Source organism: Pimephales promelas, chromosome 1 (genome assembly GCF_988280905.1).
Source record: "Pimephales promelas chromosome 1, fPimPro1.hap1.1, whole genome shotgun sequence".
Lineage (NCBI taxonomy): Eukaryota > Metazoa > Chordata > Actinopteri > Cypriniformes > Leuciscidae > Pimephales > Pimephales promelas.
The window spans coordinates 29,927,334-29,945,833 of NC_142769.1; the positions used below are offsets into that span (position 1 = coordinate 29,927,334).

The 18,500-nt window shown below is 36.7% G+C and overlaps 1 protein-coding gene across 2 annotated transcripts in view; it reads left to right on the forward strand.

The window, feature by feature from the left end:
* ambra1a (autophagy and beclin 1 regulator 1a) overlaps positions 1–18,198 on the forward strand; it is a 92,527-nt gene extending 74,329 nt beyond the window's left edge. Inside the window, exons 15-18 of one of the 2 annotated variants that reach the window (XM_089129450.1) lie at positions 672–782; positions 2,288–2,496; positions 13,574–13,690; positions 15,056–18,198. In XM_089129450.1, coding sequence (XP_088985576.1) covers positions 672–782; positions 2,288–2,496; positions 13,574–13,690; positions 15,056–15,627 — 1,009 coding nt within the window. In that variant the 3' untranslated portion in view covers positions 15,628–18,198. The remainder of the gene's footprint in view (positions 1–671; positions 783–2,287; positions 2,497–13,573; positions 13,691–15,055) is intronic. The other variant, XM_089129449.1, reaches the window with a different exon arrangement.
* The last annotated feature ends 302 nt before the right edge of the window (positions 18,199–18,500 follow it).

Below are 18,500 nucleotides of genomic sequence, written 5' to 3' on the forward strand. Positions count from 1 at the left end.
TTCACAATCATTTGACCTGAATCACTGAACTCATATAGAGCCTTTCTTGGGAGTTAGTTTTACTTTATTAATTATAGCAGCACTGTCTGTAATCCAAATAAATTCTAAAAATTGTCTCTTAAAATGGCACAGTTTCTTTTTTTAATTATGCAGACATCAAGATTCAGCCTGTGAAGGTTATAAATAAAATGTATTATTATTATAACTCAGGTACAGCAGCCAAACAAAACTTAAAGTTAATGACTTAAGGGTCAATATCTGTTATTCAGATATTTTTGTTTAATTTTTTTTGATTGTGTACATTTTACTCATTTTAAATGGTTAACTTTTATGGAAATATGTGTATTAATTATTACTCAATTCTATCGTGTTCAATCTAATTAATAATATTGCTTGTAATCTGTTGCCACAATTTTATTGTTTAGATATAGCGTATTCATTTTTACAGTGTAACGCATTGTCCCCCGTTCTTCTTACTTGCTTTATTTAATCTCCACTACCAGTGGATTTCACCTTAGAATTAAAAACTGTTCAATAATTTGTTTAAACTTAAAGAAAGGTCAATATTTTTTTTTCTCTATATGCAACATTTTCCATGTGCCTTACCTGGACTTCTTACTCTCTCTTTCTTTGTATGTCTGTCTATGTGGCCATGGAAATATACTGTGCAGTGATGCACATTCAGATGGCAACGGCACTTCTGAACACTCTGAGAGAATGTTCACCATCAATAACGGTGGAGGGGTTGGAACAAGCAGCAGCAGGGGTGGAGACAGGGTAGGGTGAGTATAAACTATTATCATTTAATAGTATACATTTAAATATAAAAAAAAAAACATTTAATTTTTTTTTTGTTGGTTTGGCAAATGTTATAGATTTCATCCATTCTGTTGTGATATGGTATTATTGTGTGACAGGTTTCACCTCCCTTCGTTCAGAATGATTGCAGAGTAGCTCTCCAATCGCTGTCCAAGGTCCGGGCAATAGCAGCGTGTCACTCAGTGGATGTGCATGATAGCAGAGCACAGCTGTGAGGCATGGCTGCTGCTAATTAGACCTTCTCACAGCAGCCATGAATCCAGCATGTTTTGCTGACACTTTTTTAGTAAAAAGCCTTAGTGAGGTGTGTTGACTGCTGATTCCATGTTGTTGGTTTTCATTATCTGACACGTTGGTGCCACACTTCTCCACAGTGGATTAATGAGACATCTTAGTCCACTCTACAGCAACGGTGCTTCACTCAAATTTGTGATGGAGTTTCCGATCTCCTCTCAAAACATAACCATGGCCATTATATTGCCAGTTCAGATTCAGAGAGGAAGTACACAACAGCATATGACTGTGGGCATCACATGATTAGGAATACATGATCATCATAATAATGGTCTACAACTGCCATTATCTGTCTGTCTATATAGTTCATACTTAATCCTTTTCAAAACTAGGCTTGATCTTGGAAACTTTGCTTTTTTTGCTAAAAATTGTATTTATTGTTTAATTCTAGTAATTCGTTTCTTTTTAATTCTACTTCCTTTCACTGTAAAATTTGAATTATCAATTGAATTAGTATTTTAAAGATAATTCAGCTTTGTATGCCTCATGACCCTGTCTACAAGTTTAGTGTTTGTTGTGAGTTGCATTTCAAGGGTCATCCAGTATTGTAAATTGTGTACTCAACCTTGTGTTGTTCCAAACCAGTATGAATTTCAGAAGAAGATATTTAAAAAATATCATCATCAAAGTCAGTATGGTTCAGTATTGTTTTGGACCCCACTGAGTTTCATTGTATGGACAAAAACAGTTGGAACATTCTTCAAATGATCTTCCTTATGTTCCACAGAAGAAAAAAGTCATACTGTCAGGTTCAGAACAACATAAGGGTGGGTTAATGATGATAATACTTTTTTTTTTTTTTTTGTCAGTGAACTAACCTTTTAACTGTCTGTAATATTTGGGGGAGGCATTGTTTGGTTTGTTAGCATTGTGCACATAATGTTTTCTCCTGTAGATGAATCACTTTTCTTGTATTATTCTCATTTGTAAGTAGCTTCTCTCAGCAATGTATTTTATCAACTTCTCATTTGTAAGTTGATAAAATGCATTGTAGCATGTCCTGACTTAAACTTCTATGAAAGAAAACAACCTTGAGCTTTACCTAGCAAAGAGTTATACAGACACATATCCTGCTCTATCTGAAGCTCCTTCGGCCCTGTGCAGAATTGAACAGTCTGTCATATCAGATCAAATCAGAACCACCTTAAGACCTTGCGATGTGTCTTATTTGTAGGAACAGCAGGACTGATTGGCGCTCACACAGAGAGATGGGCCTGATGAATGCGATTGGTCTGCAGCCCCGACAACCCGCGCCCACTGTTGCATCACAGGGGACGCAGACGCAGACTTTGCGGCTACAGAACGCAGAGACACAAACAGATCATGACCTTCCGGATGAACCTCAGCAGCCCAGCACTTCTCAGGAGTCACAGGTTACTGATGGTAAGAAATCATTACTGACCTCAGGTGAGGTTTGTCTTTGAGATGAAAAGACAAATCAATCCTTGGTTAGTTTTCTATCTCTCCGCTCTAACATATTGGCTTCTTCTCTCAGCAAAAATATTCTCTATCCACAAAACATTATTTTTTCTCACCAATTTGAATAAATTCAATCTGACTGCAGATTCTAGTACTCAACCTTCTATGTACCTCTCAAACTTACTGTATCTGTCTACATGTGCAGCTCATGTATTCTCTACATACAAAAGAGCAGCATTTAGTGTCAGCGCCACCACAGCAACAAGAAGCTGTCAGAGAACGTGGCCAGAACTTTCATTACCTCCAAGACTTTTTTCATTACCTCAAACTCATTGTTCTTCCCTCCTTTATTTTGAATGTTAAATGTCTCAGTGTCAGTGTTGTTATTAACTAAAATAACAGTGTTTGTTAATTAAAATAAAGCAAAATTAAAATAAAATATAAATATTATGTGGAAAAACAAAAAAAAATTGTTGCCTTCGTGACTTACTGAAATAAAAATAGATGAAACACACACATATACACATAGAAATTAATGAAAATGTCAAAAGCATGTAATAAAATTACTGAAACCTGAACTTAAATTAAACCGGCGGACATTGAAAATCTGAAAATAAATGCAAAATATGAATAAATGCTATAATACTAGATAAATTGTCCTAAAATAGCACTGCTGCATGATCAATGCTTTATAACCCCCATCATGTTTATTGCTGTGGTGCAAATATCAATCCAAATACCAATCAATTTGGATCTTGTTGTCTGATTTACTTGCCAGTTATTTTTCTATTTAACCGAGCATCATTAATTGGAATCGAGCTCAGTCGGATCAATTGTTTTTGAATTTGAATATGGATTAATGGGCTTCATAGCTCTTGTTTGGTTTTGTGTTATCTGTAATTCTGTGGCCTTTAGTGAGAAGCCTGAGAGGTGAAGAGAGAAGATTGGGTGCTGAATTTTCTCTTTATGCTAATGGTAATTACAAGGGACAGGAGAGGCCACTACACCTGGGAAGTTAATGTGTGTGTAGTATTGCTCTCATGTTTAATGGCGGTTAGCTTCAGAGAGAGCTTTTATCACAGAAAACACTACATTGCATCTCTCTTTCCTGGTACCAGCCATTTTCTACTCTGCCAGCCTCCAGTACCCATCAGCCCACTTTAGCTCTCTGCTCTTATTACTCTTATTCCGCATGTGTCGCTTTTAGCAACAGATGAATAAGCATGTCTCGATGAAGCTTAACTATTTTCAGGTCCCAGATATAAATTGCAGAAATAAGCAGAGACAGATTTAACCCAGCTGACACTTGTATTTTTAGATCATTGGGCTGTTTGAATGTGTTTTATTTATAAACATGGTTAGCAGTCAGAGCCGCTGCTGGAATGATATGTCTGATATATTGCCTGGTGGGAGCTCAACTTCAGAAGAGTCAGATCATATTTTGTGCAATATTAAGCAGCACATAATTAATCATTTACTTCTTTCCATATCTATAGATTGTAGTTGTAAATCTGACCATCTGTCTGAAGTTTTATTTATTTATCATTTGTACAGCTAACATAAGATTTACTTGGCTTTGAAATGCATAAGATGAGGCTCAGTTTGTAGAGTTTTGTACAGTAGGCTACAGACAATTGACCCTTCGCAGGGAGTTTGAACAATCTGACCAATCATAATTCGTTGAATCCAACTTTTTTATCTGACAATCAGTCAGTCAGGAGAGTTAATGTTAGTAGATTAACGTTGGAGGAACGTTATGCTCATTTATGTTTATTTGATGCTATAAATTAACTAGAAGGAAGAGATGATCGGTTCACGGGCAGCTTTAGCTAAGGCGCGATAGCGATCTGTCGGACACATTAAAGAGCCGCAAGACGGTATTTAATATTTAAATTTCTTTTTAAAAAAATTTTTTTAAAAAAAGTTAAAGCTGAGACTTTGTTTCATACCAAAAGTAACTTGCTCTGTCTTGTCTGTCAGTGTGTTGTCAGAGTACTCTCTGCTCCGTGATGTATTTTAAACTGTGTGAGAACATGGTGGGGCTTGAGAGTGGCCATAACAACAGGAACTAAAGGGGGCGGGTCTTTGCAAACGGTCAATTGACCCTTCATAAAGACACACCCCCCTTAGTTAACATTGCTGCATCTGACAAGCCATGGCGCTGTCGCGCCACTTCACATTCTCACATAGGGAAAAATACATCGCGGAGCAGAGAGGACTCTCGCAACGCGCCAACAGACAAGACAGAGCAAGTTACTTTTGGTATGAAACAAAGTCTCAGCTTTCAAATTTTGACATTTTTAAGAAAATATAAATACTGTTTAGTGGCTCTTTAATGTGTCTAACAGATCGCTGTAGTACCTCAGTTTAAACTGTGAACTTCCAACTAGCACAAAATAAATATAAATTAACATCAGAAGGTATGTTGTTTCAACCGCGGAAAGACATCAATACAGACCATTTTTTCAAGTTGAAGTCCACCAATGTCAATTTGTAAAAGATAAAATAATTGTTAATATTATTCTCTCCTTTCTGGTTGATTTGTCGGACAAAATGGTGGATGATTGGTCAGATCGCCTGTCAGTCAAACTCACCTTTCACGAAATTGTGCAAAGAAAGCACAGACGCTCAGACAACTGAGCGTTGTTTCTGACCATGTCCATCCCTTTATGGCCACCATGTACCCATCCTCTGATGGCTACTTCCAGCAGGATAATGCACCATGTCACAAAGCTCGAATCATCTCAAACTGATATCTTGAACATGAAAACGAGTTGACTAAATGGCCTCCACAGTCACCAGATTTTAATCCAATAGAGCACCTTTGGGATGTGGTGGAACCATGGGTGTAGAATATGCACTTTAATAAAACTTTTGAAATTTGTCCCCCTCACTTTTTTCGGGCAAGTGTGTACACATAAAAGTTCTGGTGAATTAAATTACATTTAAAGAGACAAGAAAGTCTGTGCATGTCCTGACGTTTTATTCTTATCCAAAACGAGGCTAGTGAACATTATGGAAGGCTAAACACTCTCATGTAATGTACAGTATTTTTCATTCACACTCGAAGTCGGAGAGCGCTCTTGTGCAGAAAGTCGAAAATGGACTGGTAGAACGTAGAAGTAATAACTTATGATGTTCCAGTAGACCAAGGCATCTAACTATCACTGTAGCTGAATAAAAAGCAGAAATGTTTTGACTGATGAAATACAATAAACACACGATGTTTTGTGATGTTTATGTTTTCTGTTTTTAAAGCCATATCGGGTATTTTTTTAACAATGATAAGAATAATGCATTGCTAATTGACAAAGCCTTTATTACAGTATGGAAACTATAAAATATATTTTCTGCCTTATACTGACATAAAAATTCAAATTCTAAGTCTTATTCATTAAATTGTCATAAGGATAATATATCGAAAACAAATGAGTGATTATTGTGTCATCAGCAGTGTATTTGATTTCTTAGCCTATTAGAAGCAGGAGATAAAAATAAAACCTGTCAATTAGACAAAGGTTAGAAAAAAAACTGATAATACACATATATGCCCCCCTCACTTCTGAAACTATAGCTACGCCCCTGGGTGGAATGGTAAATTCGCATCATGGGTGTGCACCCAACAAATCTGCTGCAGTTGCGTGATGCTGTCATGTCAATATGAACCAAAATCTCTGAGGAATGTTTCCAGCATCTTGTTGAATCTGTGCCATGATTAAGAATATTAAGCCAGTTCTGAATGCAAAAGCGGGTCCAACCCGTACTAGCAAGGTGTACCTAATAAAGTACTTGTTATGAGTGTTTCTGAAATTCACGGTTATCAAGCACAGGTATAAACTTTGTGAATTTTTAAAGCTGTGTTAGAAAAAAAAAAAAGAATTATGATGACAAACAGGGAGATTTTTCTTTTCTTTTTTAAGCTTATGTTTAGCCCAGGAACGTACATAGATTACAACTTGCATACAGGTTTGCAGTTTTGAAGTTTATTAACTCGTGCTTGAAGGTTGTAGTGGGAAGAGTTTTAAATGACAATTTTAATTCAGTTGGATAAAGGGATTAAAAGAGGGAAGGGAAAAGGACTGCTAGGGATGAGCTATCAGGACACCAAGCACATGCGGCCCTTGCTGGCACTGCCTGAAGCGTCCTTTAAATTAATTGGCTCTGGCTTTAGCAAGAGTCAAATGAATGTACAGTACTTCTACTGAAACTTGAGTATTAAAAATAGAATACAAACGGAAGAACGAACGCCCCTTTCTTGTTCGATTTTAAAGCTGAACTCTGTTAGTTTTAAAACAGTGCATGAATAGAAATAATAATTAATAGAACAGGATGGAGTCCATGAAGTCCCAGAGTACATGTACCTGTACAGACTGAAGCTGTGTGAAGTTTGGTGGTTTTAGCAAATCTCTCAAAGCATTGAACTGAAGGTATAAAACTTCTCTCTCTCTCTCTGAGACTATTCAAAAGCTCTGTTTTCACACTTTCGAACAGCGTATGTCCTTTGTTTAGTCTTGTGTATCCAGACTTTTGACTAAAATAGTCGAATATAGTGGTAGAGTTCTGCTTTTTAACTTGCTTACAAAAATAACTTTCAAAGATTTGGTGTCAGTAACCTGGAAAATTTGGAAAAGCCAAAGTCAATACTTCATCCTCAATAGATCAACTGTATCAGCTTGTTCCTTGTAAACACGACTTGGTTACCGTACAAACTGATTGAAACGAACTTGTGTGGCCTTACTTCTGAACTTCATTTTAGACCAGGTTAGAGCTTGCTAGATAGAGAAAATGTAGTTTAAAGTTCAGTTTAGTGGATGGAATATCAGTGAATGGACTGTGGTCAGAGGCCTGATGGTCTTGTGTCCTATTTCTAATCTTGTGATTAAATGTAAACACTTATCTTTTTACTGAAATTGATTTGCATCTAACCTGCCAATGATACATAGTAGCAGTTTTCATGGCTGTGTTTATTTGTTTTGTGGCGTATGACTGAGGTCAGATGTACTGCATCTTCGCCTGCAGCAACTGTATGTTTTGTCTCTCGGAGGTACAACAGATGCCAAGAACTTGATGACTCAAAGTTTTAGGGTAGAGAAGTTCACATATGAGTGTCTCACCTCAAGGAAAGCCATCTTCCCACACATTCAGTACACACTCCCTGCAGTGAGATCTGTGGGCGAGGGTTAAGTGTGGTAGCGTTTTTAACTGCAGTCAGTGAATAAGTTTAGGGTTAGAATTAGCATCCTCTGTGTACATTTTATGTAATGAATATGAGGAAACAGCATGTTGTATTTACTTTAAAAAAAAAAAGATGCACAGACGTTTTCTCTCTCCATCCCTCCCCCAGTCTATTCTCTATCTCTTTCTGTGTTGAATGTTGTACGGAATGTAAAATGTAATCCTCGGGTTGTTTATTTTTTTCAAATCTTTGTTTGAAATGTGCTTTTTTTGGAATGAACCACCTTACATTAGCATTCAGTTCATTTAGAAGGATGTCTAGTTCATATTTTGTGAATATTTATTTGTACTATAGAGATGTGATCCTTTTGATTGAGATTGAGAGTTTACTGACTAATCATAGATTGAGTTCACTGACTAATGACAGATCATGCTCCACCTGAACTTGAATTTTCTGCACCTGTCCTTTTGTTCTGATAGGCTGAAGCTCTTGTTATCTTTGGTGTCTTCAATCATCATAAAAAAGTATAGCGGCTTGCAGAGTGAAAATAAGTGACAAGGCAATGACAGCTTAAATGGATTTTTTTTTTATACACTACCGTTCAAAAGTCTGGAGTCTGTGGGAGTTTTTAATGTAAAGTATCTTACGCTCACAAAAGCTTAATTTAATTGATTAAAAAAATTTCTATTTCAATTTATTTTCAATGTAATTTATTCCTTAATGGAAAAGATGGATTTTCAGAAGCTATTACTTCAGTCTTTAGTGTCAAATTATCCTTCAGAAATCATAATATGCAGATGTTTAAAAAATACATTATAATATGATGATGATGCTCAAGAAACCGTTCTTATTATCAATTTTTGAAGCAGTTGTGCTGCTTAATATTTATATGACGCAACATAATGTCTTTCACTTTTAATGAGGTTAATGTGTCTTGGTGTGCTTAATAAAAGTATATTAAAAATTGGATTTAATTGGAATGGTAATGTATTTATGGACCTCTTATTATATTCTACACAGAGCTTTATTTATTACAATAGATTTAGCGGAGGACACAGAGTGAACTGTGTAAACATAACGGTTATTATAGTTGTTAACATTAACTTTCTCATCTCATTTGCAAAAAAAACAAAACATTTTTTTTAAAAATTCAGTATTCCTAAAAATAGCGTTAAATGTTAACAAAAATATATGTTTGTATTTAATCTCATGTCTTTGTTTCTGACCTTTAATGATCCAATTTAACCCTACGATTAAGGAAAATTAATATTAGGTAAACACCTCATTTGTTTAATATTTTTGTTTTTATGTTGAATGTTAAAATTTCTTCTCCTGTGTCTTGTTCATCTGCAATCCAGAATGGCAGCACAGTTGAAAGGTTTGTTTGAGCTGTGCCCTCTGCCAGAAATGGGCAGTATTTTAATCCCATGTTGGCTATTTGAAATATGTATTTAATTACTTTTGAGTATTTTGTAATTTGTATTTTTCTTAACAAAAATAAATTCAATGTAATTTGTAATTAAATATTTAGAGAGTCTGTAATTTGTATTTTAAATTCTTAAAATACTTATTTAAATATATAATTTTATTTCACATTAACTTCCAATCCATAGGTGTATAGGTGTGTGAAATTCTTCTTTCAGACGAATACAATCGGAGTTATATAAAAAATGTCCTGGCTCTGCCAAGCTTTATAATGGCAGTGAATGGCCACTTAAGTTTTGAAGTCCATCAAAGCACATCTATCCATCATAAAAGTGCATCTATACATCATAAAAGTGTTCCACATGGCTCTGGCGGGTTAATAAAGGCCTTCTGAAGTGAAGCAATGCATTCGTGTAAGAAAAATATCCATATTTAAAACTATCGGTTAAAATAGCTAGCTCTAGCTTTCGGCAGACGGCCGTACGCATCGATTTACGACGAAAGAGTAACACTTGACCCGACGCATGATGTAATGACGAACGCGGAAGCACGTTCGGATAGAGCAAAAGAAAACACCAGACGCGAATTAGAAGTCTAAAACGACAATTTGACGGAGGAACTTGAGTTTGTTGCCCAGCCCTGTTTGTTAATGCTTACGCGACTTGTGTGGGCCGCCTGCCGGAAGCTAGTTATTTTAGTCGGTAAAGTTTTAACTGGTGCGTCAAACTAACAATTACTGTGTGTACCTCTAAATCATTGTTTTGTTTTGCATTAAAACAAGTGAAATCATTTTTAACAATACAATTTTTTTACATTTATGTAGCACTGTTTTTGGTACTCAAAGCCCTTAATATACGTAGAAGGGTAGAATCTCCTCAACCCCCAGCAAAGTGCAGCATCCACCTGGATGATGTGACGGCAGCCATATTGAGCCAGAAATATTTGTTTCCACTTAATTTAGGTATGCAAACTTTTCTCTGATTTTTAGTGTGATATAGAGCCTATTTTTGGGTTTCGTCCTCTCGGATTATTTTAAGAAAGATTCAGTCTTATGCCCCTGACAAACAACACAATTTTAGCCCTGATTGTCCGCTCGTCAACAGTTAGGGGAGATAGCTGACAAAAAGCCAAATTTAGAGGCAAATCGGTTGTCAACTTGTCGTTCACGTAAGAGATGATCGCTATGTTTGAATTATCAAAGACGTAATCTGAGAGAACCACCATTGTGTTGCCGATGCCCGAGAGATATTTAGCAGGTTAAAGTCCGGTGGTAAATGTGTTTTGACTGGAACTGATATCAACGACGACAGACAGTTGTGTAGTGTGAAAAAAACAGCAATTCTGAAAGTTTATGAACGGCGATAGGATTATCCTACTAAATGAAAAGTGTTCAGTTTTTGTGAAGCCATGGTTTTGTTTTAAGTGTTCAGGTTTTGATTTGGCATTAAAAACTTTCTTACCGCCAAACATCTCATCATTCTTCAGTGGTCAGAGCTTAGACAGACAGACAGTAACCTCATTATCTCACTTCATGACGCTTAGACACCTTAACTCTCCTTTACAGAGGAATCAGCTTCAGCTGTCATAGGCAGAATACCAGCCAAAGGTCATGAGAGTTGTCATAATCTCCCCCTTCCTTTCGCTGTGTCCTTTAACCCTTTTCTTAAACACACACAATATGCATTCATCACTATAGGAAACAGCTCATTTCCATGTGTTTGAATAGCTAGTGTTGTTGATATCTTATCCAGTGACTCACCTTTAAGGGGATTTACTGTACAGTCTGTCACAACATTCACATGAAGCACTGTGGTCGCAGAAGAGAAAATCCTCACATTTCCATTCTGACATTGGTGGGCTTTTTGTCTGACACTGAAAGCTTGTTTGTGTGAGGATTGAGTAGTATAAGTGCTGTTCATGTTGCAAACTGGCCAACAGGACAGCTGCATTTGAGAATGTGCCATTACTTCTTAAAGACAGGGATGCTTCTTTCTTTCTCTAATCTCTTACTCATTCAACACACACACACACACACACACACACACACACACACACACACACACACACAATTTTGGAGGCATAACAGATGTTATGTATTAGATAAATAATTAATATATAGCTGAAAGACTCTCTTCACTCAACAGCTAAATGTATTCCTTATAGAAGCCTGTGGGTGCAGTCAATGCTGAGAGATTACTTTTTTCATTGTTCAGTCAGCACAAACCCCATGAGGAGATGCTTTAATTCTCTCACGTGGCCTGATAATGGTTTGTTCATTAGCTGTGTATGAACAAAAATGCTGATGTGATAATAATGCTGCACATTGGTACTGGTATGAACAAACCCTAATGGCACCGTTGCCATTGGCTTCGTCACAGATATGCATTCAGGGCTTTGAAAGAAATGTGAGTCTCCTGAATGATGTCATTGTGAGTGCTTGGGTCAGATATATTAATGTTCTTTCACTTTAAAGGAATTTTCAGACACTATTAAAATAAAAATATTATTAATATGTGTAAAAGTTCTCACAGTAAGAAAGAAATCTGTCTAAAAACAGATATTGCCCTGGCAGAAAATTAACTACCATTTCAGTTAAGTTTACTGACATTTCCTTCAGCTATCATACACAACTCAATGAAACATAACTAAAAATAAGGATAAAACTCTTGTGAAAAATCCATGCGGAAAATATCAATTCATATCAACAGTACATTGGTCTTATAGTGTATCTGAAAAATATTTGCTTTGTATTAAATTGACACTGAATCTTTTTCTACCCACCACTAGAGTAATGTTAGAAACCTGAAGCCAAATATACCATTATATAGAATACAATAGTCCTGACTAATCTTATGATATCTTTAGAAGGCATACTAGCATTCAAAAGTTTTGGGTCTGAAAGATATTTTAATGTTTTTGAAAGAAGTGTCTTATACTCACCAATGCTGAATTTATTTGATCTAAAATGCTGTAAAAAAAAAAAAACGGTAATATTGTGAAATATTTTTACAAATTAAAATAACCTTTCTATCTTAATATATTTTAAAATGACCAAGCAGCCATTTGTCCATGCTTCAGTTTTCATTTTTGTCAGCATTCTTTGATGAACACAAAGTTTTCTGAATATATATATATATATATATATATATATAGAAATCTTTTTGAAACATTATAAATATGTTTACTGTAATTCTTTGTATCAATTTAATGCATCCTTCATTAAAGGATAAATATAGTATTAAAAATAGTATATCTGAATAACAATAGTATATCTTTAAAAAAGAAAAAGCCTAAACCCAAACTTTTGAACTTTTGTATAGATTAAAAGTATGATAATATCAAATTTGTTTAATTAAACGTTATTTATGTGATTTGATATACTTTTATAATGGAAATGTGTTTTGCTTTCTATTTTGCATTTTGTGCTCCGCGTGTGTTGTGGCAAACAAGGACAGACTGGCATTAGTGGCCTTTGTCACCGGTGATCCAAGAAAATTTGGTTGTGTTGGGGCCAGATGGCAGAGGTGATGCTAGGCAGGTTTTGTATTTTGGGAGAGCTGTTGTCCAGGGAGGGATAATCTGACATAGGGCGTGGGTCTGCACAATGTGACGCATTTTACAGGCAGCACAAGGAGTATTCATATTGGTAATTAGTGACCCTGAACCATGAGTGCAGGTTGGCAAAAGAGAGACTATTCAATCATAGATCAGTGTGCCAGCTGAGATAAGCTTAAACACCAGACGGTATTTGTCATAAGTCCATTAATGGTTAAACAGCTTTAAAGGACTGAGTTACTAATTATGAAATATTTTTTGTTATTTCTGTTACTTTAACAGGGAATGTCATTTTTACAGATATTTTAACTTACTCGATTAACTCATTTTCGCTTACTTTATTTCCTGTAGGTGTATTGCTGCAGGAATCAGAAAAAAATTATTTGACAATTCCTCTCCGTTATTCTTGACTGTTTTGTTGTGTGCTTCTATTTGTCAAATTTCTATTAATCAAATCATTCATCTGATAATAACATTTGGATTGATTATGGATTTTCAGTCAGATGGGAAAATGTAAAACATAAAAAAAAAACAGTAATAAAATATGTAAACTATTGTAGTGGCACTTCATTCAGTGTGAGAATAAAGAACCAACACAAAAGCAAACATTTGCAATCATTCAGAGGTTTAAGAAAGCACAGTACAATATTAGTTTAGTCATAGTACCACTCTCCCTGAAAAAATGGGAATTCAAAAAGCATTCATATATTTTCTCTCATTTTGCCACTAACCTGTGCAAGTTTTTATCATCTGATTGTTGGTTTGTTTTTATTCATTTTATTCATTTGTATTATTATTTTTTTTTTTGAAAATCAAATCAATCAAATGGGGAGTTTCAAAAGCAACCTATACAGTTCTGAAATGATCATTCTTAATCATCCACAGACTATCTGGATTTAGAGACTCTCCCAGAGGATTCTGGGTCTGAGGTGGTACCAGAGACGCCCCCCCACAGTCGACCTCAGGAAGATGAAGGGTCAGATCTCACTGAACCCAGCACAGGTAACAAACATACTTCACACAGATAAACACCATAACTATGTGATACTGATTTCGGTCCTAGAACTGTTATCAACCAGCCAGAATTTGATTTAGGGCCAACTTGGACAACATTTAAATCATCATACAGTAATGTTGTTTTCTGACTTTAGGGATGGTTTATGGTTAGGACATTTAAAACCAAAGCCATCCTAGTTAATACAATTGTTTTTACCTTGGGAACTAACATGTTGGGGTGCTTTCACTCTGATTGTTCAATAGAATTGAGTAATTTCATTATTTGAAAGCAATTTTAACTCTGGTCCGCACTTGTTCAGGATGTAAAATAACATGCACGTGTATATTAGCTGATGACAACATCATTCATTACATCATTAGTAAATCATCAAACCAGTGATGATTTACGTTGGATACAAGCAAGAGTGAGCGTGCAGTGTAATCGTATAGAGTAAGAGCAATCAGAGTGGTAAATGAATGGCTTGCAATCAGATGTCTCCTCAAAAGAGCAGCAGAACACAACGTACATTTATTTTACTGCACAAAATATCACCAATTACATAAAAAACAACATCTCAACCCACATTGTTCTTTCTATCATGCTTGCTGTGAACACTTGCCGCAAGATGAACCCAAATCCACTGAGGTTCGATAGGATCTATAAAAAACCAGACCAGTCCCACTCAGTTTCAGACCGCAGCAAACGTGCCCAGTGTGAAAGCCCCCTTAGATTGTACATTAGTACACTCTTGCACAGCACAAGTCTCTTGTGGAGAACACAGTCCACTCACAATTCAGAAAACGAATGCAAGAATTGTAACTACTGTATCAGGTCAGAAATTAAACCATGAAGAAGGAAACCAAAGCTTGAAGGGATTGTTGATGCTGATGCAAACATCTGAAACACACTCATACTAACTATACTTGACCACAGTGCCTAAACATTAGAGGAGGATCATCAAAGAATTGAGTTTGCAGACATAGTTGCGTGAATAATTCAGAGTCGATTGTGGCGCTTTAATTGCACTGCACCTTCCTGCTAAATTAGGTCCATACAACATGTGTCCAGGCTGTAAACCTGTTCTGTGACAGCTGTTTGAAAGACATTTTATGTGTGTAAATGTCCACCGACACTGGCAAGACATAAATCTTCCACTAACACCAAACATTTCACTGTCAACACACTCCTTCGCAAATCGCAACTCTTCGTGTTTTGTAAGCTGTCAATTTCACTTTTTCTCCAAAAGGCCCATCCAGCGTTATTACTGTACTTTGTTCCTCCCTAATAAAGTTTATTGATCCCTGAAAGCAAGTTGGACACTGGAATTTCTTGAAGAACTCAATAGTTCTCCTTCACTCTCTCTCTCTCAGGTCAGGCAGAGTATGTTTCTCGTATCCGAAGGCTAATGGCTGAGGGAGGCATGACTGCGGTTGTCCAGCGTGAGCAGAGCACCACAATGGCGTCCATGGGCAGCTTTGGCAACAACATCATTGTCAGCCACCATATCCACCGTGGCTCCCAGACTGGTGCGGACACGCGAAGCCGTACTCTTTTGAGCCCTATCCCAGGTCCCTCCTCTAGTGAGTCTTTGGCTGGAGCCGCAGGTTCGTACTCCTGCGTCCTCACCAACGCACTGGGGCTTCATACCGACACAGCTCTGGGCACCTCAACAGACATAGACCTAACACCCCTCGTAGAACAAGAGAGACTTCACACATCCCTCCTGTCACAGGAGTTTTCACCTCTCTTCTCAACTGCTGTAAACACAAATGGACCTTCTGCTTCCATGGAAACAGACGGTGTCTTGGAGGGAGAGGAGCTCCAAGACTTTGTGCCCCTCTCTCCATCTTTACTCTCATCCTCACCATCTCTTTCTCCAGTGAATAACAGTAACTACAGCAACAGTGATAATAGTTACCACGGAGAAGAGTATGGGCGGTGAAAGAGGCGGAGTTCAGAGACAAGTCATAATTTGAAAACAACGAGAAAAGAGAAAGCAACTCAACAGGAACGTCAGAATATATTTGCAGTCGGTGTTTTTCCTTTGGCATCAGCGTTTATATTATGCATCTGCTCTGACACAATTTAGTGAATAACGAAAGCTAGAGAAACGGTTGTAGTTTCCTGATCAGCTGAAACTCAGCAATGTATTCAGGCTGTATTCAGTCAGCCTTGCTGAAGGTTCCAGTGGTGGTCTCTGTCTGCCTGTTGTCCATCATGAAGTGCGCACATATATAGCCACGCACAGAATAAGGTGTGTGTGTGTGTGTGTGTGTTTATGTGAATGCCAGAGAGATGGAGCATTACTTTGCAGGAAGTCTTGAGTCTGCAGAGCAATATCAGTTCAACTGAACATTTTTTTTCTTCTACTTCTTTCAAATGTAACATTTCAGATGCCATTGAAATCTGCTGACTGAACCAGAAAAGTATAAAGTCTCGTATAGTCTGGTATTTTAAGTTACAAAAACTTGTCACACTTTGAACAATTTAGTTATGTTACTGTTGGTTAGTTTAGAACTGGGTGTAAAGTCACTTCTGCAGAAGGTAGGCCCATTTTTTGAAGGTAATTGTTACATTTTAGTTCAGATTTTTATATTTAAAAAAAATTAAAAAGGCCACACCTTGTTTTTCCTGGTTTTTTAAACTTTTGGAAAGAAGATAAGAAAGAGCTGCCTAAACAAATATTGTATTTTGTAGAGTTAATTCTGTGGCATTAATGTGTAGTTTAAAAAAAATCCGCCATTTACTTACATCCTCATGTTTATATTTCTAGAATTGAGAAGATTCCAGGTTTGGAACAACATGAGGGTGAGTAAGGGATGACAAAATTTTCATTTTAACCTTTTAAGATCTGTAGCCCCATAAAATCATCATCTTCATCAATCTTCCATGTGGCCAAGTCAGTCTTCTTTCCACCCATCGTTACCACTGAAACCTTAACTATCTTGCTTTGCCCTAAATAAAAAAAACAGAAAGTTGGCTTCTTGAAAGGGTTTGCCCTTCCCTGTTTACAGTAAAATGGTTCATGACACAATGTGATAAACCTCACACTCAGAAACTCAACAGGGAAGCAAGTTTGACAAGCATGTCTATCTGAGAGACACTATCCCAGTTCTGTCAGCTACTGTAGATTTTCAAAGCCTATTGAAAATTAAGCAGACACATGACATGTGTTGGTCTGCAGACAGCAGACGCATGCGTGTTGGTCTTACGCGCCTGTGTGTGTGTGCATGCATATGTGTGTTCAGAGAGCTTGTCCATTGAACCTCAAAGTGTGCCCCTGGCTCTGCTGTAACGCCTTTTGAATTTCAGAATTTGAAGCATATTTTGACTTCAGCTTGTTCACAAACCACTAAATCACCACCAAATCATCATGTCGGATGTGTTTAAGTGTACTTTATATTGATATGTGACCTTAGGGAGTGTCTTTATGCTGGCTAGTGGTCTGGTACACAGTGCTACCGTACTGCATAGGGAAGGCGCATGTTGGGATGAATGTTTATGTGAGATTTTTCTTGTTCGCTGGCTAATGCATTATGTTCCGCATTAGTATGGAGAGGCTCTCTCTGCTTCTTTTGGCAAACCACTTTATCCTGAAAATGAATGTCTGGCAGTGTCTCCTGAATTAACCTGCTGCTTTGGTAAACAGTGTAACCTCTGCTTTAGAGCTCAGCTCACTGCCCTCCTACAGTAAAAAAACAAACAAACAACAACAATAAAACATGTTGTGCTTTTTCTGCACATGATGTATAACACATTGTATAATTACAGGAGCAGCTTTTCTGAGGGATTATGTACTTTACATTAAAAGTGACTAATTTGTCTTTTTTGTTTGTTTTTCTGTTTGCGTTTTAGAAAACTGTTATTAAATGTTTGTCTTTTTAAAGAATTGAGGTAAAACATTGATCTGCATACTGAGAAACAATAACATGGTAATGTTTGTTTGTGTGTTGATAGCGATAAAGACAAAAATGCTAATTTTGTAATGTTTTTATTTTATTATTATGGGCCTTTTTGTTGCAGATGATCGGGATGAGAGATGTCACGCTCCTACTGTTTTGGCTGATCTTTTGCTGCACCTATTGATTCTTTAAACTAAAGTCTAAAGGTCCAGATGTTATTAGATTCAATGTAGTTCATTTATTATATAACCGTTTTCATTCATACACTTAACTTCACATTAGCCTTATTAGGATTATGCCTCTCACTTAAGTAGATTCTTTTCGGATGATTCCAGAACTGTGAATGAGACTAAGCAGTGATAGTGTTCACTGTGCTCTCATAGAGAGGTTAACACTGGCTCTGAGAGACCATTTGAATAAAAAGGCCTGTAAAATGATTTGTCAGTTAATATTAAGATTCTCAAATCTGCAGTTCAGACATTTGCCATAGGGTTCTGAAGGTACAATGATGTAATCTAAGATTGTAAATTGTTAATCTTCTCACTGAAAATGAGAGATGTGAATAGAAATGAGATGTGTGAGAGCTGCATTTCAAGGAAGGAACATTAGGAAGAGTGTTATGGTCCTCTATTGCCTTTTTCAGTCCTTATATACTGATTAAATTGGATCTCAAGGGAAGCTTTAAAAAATTGTCTGTTTTCTGAGCAGCAGCCCTGTAATGGGGACCTCAAGATGACCTAACTGTTAGAAAACATCAGTTTCATGGTATAAAAAAAACACACACCCAGAAACACTTCATCATGCTGACAGTTGAGACGATGTGTTCCTGCTGTTGGTATTGCGCAATAAAACCCCCGCACAGACAACGTTTGCAGTACCCAAACATTACGAGAATTACAATGGTCTCTTGACT